The sequence below is a fragment of the Musa acuminata genome, chromosome BXJ3-4, assembly GCF_036884655.1.
Source record: "Musa acuminata AAA Group cultivar baxijiao chromosome BXJ3-4, Cavendish_Baxijiao_AAA, whole genome shotgun sequence".
NCBI lineage: Eukaryota > Viridiplantae > Streptophyta > Magnoliopsida > Zingiberales > Musaceae > Musa > Musa acuminata.
The window spans coordinates 31,762,215-31,767,258 of record NC_088352.1 but is presented as its reverse complement, the minus strand read 5'-3'; the positions used below and the strand labels follow the sequence as shown (position 1 = coordinate 31,767,258).

Below are 5,044 nucleotides of genomic sequence, written 5' to 3'. Positions count from 1 at the left end.
AAATTAAACAGTATTTGTTGATTTCATATGTTTGAAGACAAGAAGGAGAACATCACATAGACACACAGAAGAAGGACATTTAAAGGCTTCCTGCAGATCGTCCAACAAAAGATTTACTGCACAGTGCCAACTTCATATTAGCAAACCATCATCATGATACACAACTCTTGTTCTTGGTCCTGCGCATGCAAAATTAAGAGAAAAGATTTCTTTTTTTCTTTTTGGTGTTCTTTTTCCTTCAGTGAGTTTTCTTCCATTCGCGTGCAGATCCTTAACTACTACTTGTTTGATCGCTTGAAAGGACTATTAGCCGGCAACCACGGTACCGGCTTTGACATGGATCTTCTGGGACTTCGGTGGGCTGTTGATCGCGCTGGTTTTTGATGCGTTCGGCTGCTCCTTTGTCGAAGAATTCTTTAAAGAAAGCTTCAACTTCTGTTCCCTGGCCTCGTCCATCTCGATCTGCTCTTGCCGGCACTCCACGCTGCAGAATGGTGTGTCTCCTCTGTACATGAAGATGTCGCGGTTCCGGGAGAGGGGTCTCTTGCAGAGGAAGCACGAGTCCAAGAAGTGGCGGGCCTCGTCATTGCCTTCCTCGACGAAGAACCTCGGTCTCAGAGAAAACATCACCCCCCCTCTACCTCTCCCTTCTTCTCCAATCTCCGGCATCCGAGGGCGGGGGCGGGCGAGGGTGGGGGATGCAACCAGCGAAACTGCTTAGATATCGGCAGCGTTCAGAGAACCACAGGATGACGACGGTGACGAAGAAGGGGAAGAAGGAATGGAATCCATGAAGGTTATTTTATGATCAGCCACTGTCTGCAAGTATGTGCTTGGTTTTCCTCACAGCTTATTCCTTGAATAGGATTTGCATGGGGAGAGAGGTAGAAGAGAGTGGTATTTGGTTCAGAGAAGAAAGCAAGGGGGTGGTGAGGCGACCCACAACACAACCTCAGGGAGCGATAAAGAGAGAGAGAGAGAGAGTTGTAAGGTGGGCTTGGTTTCAGGGGAGAAGAAGTGGATTTAATGCAAACAGAGTGCTGGCCTTTTGCTTGAGAGCGTGCCAAATGAACTGAACTGAATCCATTGGCTACTGCTGCTGCATCTGAGAATGGTGGGCTCAATGAGTTCTTTCTCTGGCCCTTTCTCTCTCTCTCTCTCTCTCTCTCTCTCTCTCTCTCTCTCTCTTCTCCACCATTTTTAAAGGGAAAGGAAGTGCAAGTGGCAAGATGCATGGTGGTCCATAAAAAAAGACCACCGCTTGCTTCCCTACTTTTTTTGTGGACTGCCACTGCCTTCAGTGGACATCTTTCTCAAAGTAAATTTTGTTTCCCTTTGTCATCCATGCATTTATCATGCTCAAGTGGTATACTGCTGGTTAACATGTGTGATGAACAGCTACTTCTTGTACATTAATCTAGCACTACAGCTACCAAACATTAATAAACTTTTTCTGAGAATGAAAAAAAGAATATATTATTCCCAAGGGAACTCTCTCACAAATTGCCTAGCAATCAGAACCAGGAACCTACTAACTTAGGCAGAAGAGGCCATAAAATTATTGCATGATACATTAAGCTGTAATCTCTCCATCAATACACAACTACGAAGTGCATTGAAGTAATTCTGCAGTAAGTCGCATATGAACTCATCAAAGGAAGTAGCCATGTTTCATGGGCGGTGCATTGGATCGATCTTATGTTAGATTATATAGCTTTATTTAATTAGATATATTATATTATAGATCTGATTAGGTTTTGATTACGGATGTCTCGATCAACAGAAAATTCATTTATGATAGGGTTTCTTAGGAGATGATGGAAGAGACTCTTTTAATTACTATCCTAGACCTTCTATTATTCTTGTCAAAGACCTCCTAGGGATGAAATATTAAAAATTGAGATTACGGTAGTCATGTGAAAGATAGAAAAAGATGAGAAAGCGAGTCTAGTTCTCCTTGTAGATCTGCATCGTTGTAATTTTCAGATTCGACGATCATACATTTGCATATCAGATAAGGGTATTTTGAATGACATGAAATATATACAATTCTAATCTTGAATTATTGTTATTTGATTTCATTTTTTATATTTAAGTTTTTCGTATAATAGTAACATAATTATAGTTTTTTATGCTTACAATTAGTATTAGAGTCATTTTTAAAACTAAAAGGTATTAGCACATTTACTTTACAATTACATTTTTAAAACTAAAAGGTATTACCTTTTTAAAACTAAAAGGTATCATATCTAGTTTACAATTACATGTATTTATTAGCACATTTACTTGTGAAAAGGTATTATTTGATTTTGATTATACAATATTTGAACGTTTCATTTATGTTATCGATCTGCTTTCCTATCTCATCCATCCTCGCTTACTTGTGGGTAATACGAGGTTTCTAGTGTTTGATCAAGGAATTACCGTTGCTACACTAATGTGGATAGTGAAGACCACAAAGCCCGCAATGATGGTCGAGCACGACGGAACAAAGGGTGATGGTGCTACAAGCGATGATACTAGCCTACTGTTGTTGTCACTCTTACTGAAAGTTATTGTTGTTATGGCAGTCGACATAGAAGTAGAGAAGAATGATTGCTAGGTGGTTCTGCATGGTGGAAGTCGCCATGGTAAAGTTTTGAGCACTAGCCATGGTCGGTGTCGATAGTTGTTGGAAGTCCTTGTTTCATAACATCACATATGGTGGTGAACGGTTGTAGATGACATTGGCATTTGGAGTTATGTCTTGGTGTTGCTAATTAAGCATATGGTAGTCAGCAATGTATGGCTGTAGAGGTATTCCATCGATGAGGAACACGCGAGTGGTGAGAATAATCGTGTGTGGGTGCAACAACACACCATGGTGATTGTAGGGGTTGTCGGTCAGCCGCGTGAGAACAATAACACCCAACACAATGAACAATCGCACAATGCGTCAATTGTATGCCTCGCATAGCAACGAGGAAGAAAAAAGGTTTTCACCCATTAAAATCATAATTTTGCCCTTATGAATCCTTTTAATGTCAATCTGTGTCTCCTTAATAGTTCTATCCTTCAAAAATCATATATTTTTACTATATATCCCAATAAAATTATAATTTTATCCTTCAAAAAATAAATATTATTTCGACTTATGTCCTTGGTTATAAAATTAACTTATTTTATTTTATTTTAATAAAATATTTTGATCGAACTTTATCTTGATTGTATTTTGACTATTTGACTGGATTTAGATTCGATCAATCATATTTTTTATTGAATTTAGGGAAAGTAAAATTTTCATCAATTTTTTACATTAGTTAACTTTAATTTTGACTAATATAATTAGGTTAATTTTTAGCCTAATTCTATGCTTATCTAATTAAATATAGTTGATTTGTATAATTTAGGATTCCATATGGAGTTAAAAAAATATAAATTATAGTTTTTTTCTATAGTTTTCTCATATGACATACTCGTAATCTTTTTCTTATGATAATTAAATTCTAATTATTATTCTTGGATATTTGTTTAGTTATTCACATGCATATGTTTAAAATTATAAAATAACATTTATTTTTTACATAAAGACATGATTTATATTTTATCATGATTATAGTTTTTCACATGCATGAGTTTTTTTTATGTTGATAAATGTTTAATAATTATTATGATTATTATTTTAATATTATTAAATTATTTTTATATAAATTAAATTAAAGGATATTTGATTAATATTATTTGTAACTTATATCCTTAAGTTTTATTTAACTAGTAGTAGTCAAGTAACCTAGGATAGTTTGTTTATGGGATATAAATTAAATAAATATTTTATCATTTATAAGATATCTTAAACTATATTTTATATTATTATATTAGTCTTATAACCATCAAAGTGATCTAAAATAATAAATTATAAAATTATATTAAAGAATTAGTCCTAAATGATATTAAAAAAATATTTATAGTAACACATATAATTAGGAGATTTATATAATCATAAAAGGGAATATATTTTGAATAATTATGTGATGGGATATGATAATTATATCTTAAGAGTTTTACTCTACATCAACCTAGGTACAGAAGAATAACTTATCATGCTCCTAATCATATTTATAATAATATAATTTCGCCTTCTATCAATGTCATTCTGCTATGACAAACTCGGTAAGGCATAATGAACACAAATATCTTATTTTTCTAAAAATCTAGCAAAAAGACTAGGATTCTAACCTGACTCATCAGATCTATCATAAAATTTACTACCTTTATCAAATTTGATAATTTCATTTTTTTATTTAATTATCTCTCAACTTCATTTGTATACCTCAAGAGTGTCAATAGTCAACTTTTTATGTATTAAAAATATATAATTATATTTTAACAAGTCATATATAAATATGATAAAATATCTCTCTCCATTGAAATAAGAAATATGAAGTGATTCGTACATATTAGTGTTGGGAAATCTGAAGCAAAATCATATGCACACCGGAAGGGTAGAAAATAAAAATCTTAGATTTCCACAGAAAATAAGAAGATTTCATCATCATGCGAAGATTGATGCGCAAAAACCCACAAAATCGAAAACTACACATATAATAAAGATGTGTTATCTAGGGAGATCATATATCCTTGAAAACTTACAGATCTATAGGAAATGATGAAGGAAATTAACTATTCTCCTCTCTAGCAGTGATCCACATTGTAGGGGTTGTAAAGATGCTCTTCAAATCATTACACAATCCTCCTTTTTATATGCACCACACAATTAAGAAGGGATCGCCCCAAGCAAGGGCTATTGGCTTAGGAGGGGAGAGAGAGAGGAGGACAGGAGATGGCAACCAAAAGAGGTCCAACCTATAGCCTTTGGTTCTCTCATATTTATAGATGTTCTTATAAATTTACCTTAATGGATCCTGCCTTGTTGGGTACAAAATCTTCATCCAACTACCCAAGCTACTTAGATTAATGGATTTCTATCCAATAATCTCTCATTTGCTCTTATTGGATCTCATCCATATGATCCAATAATTAAAGACCTTATTAGATATCCAATAAG

The 5,044-nt window shown here is 34.4% G+C and overlaps 1 protein-coding gene across 1 annotated transcript; it reads right to left on the bottom strand.

The window, feature by feature from the left end:
• Positions 1 to 306: 306 nt before the first annotated feature.
• On the bottom strand, positions 307 to 669 carry LOC135636390 (FCS-Like Zinc finger 2-like). The gene has a single exon (XM_065148077.1). The coding sequence runs from the start codon at positions 667 to 669 to the stop codon at positions 307 to 309; it is 363 nt and encodes a 120-aa protein (XP_065004149.1).
• Between the last annotated feature and the right edge of the window lie 4,375 nt (positions 670 to 5,044).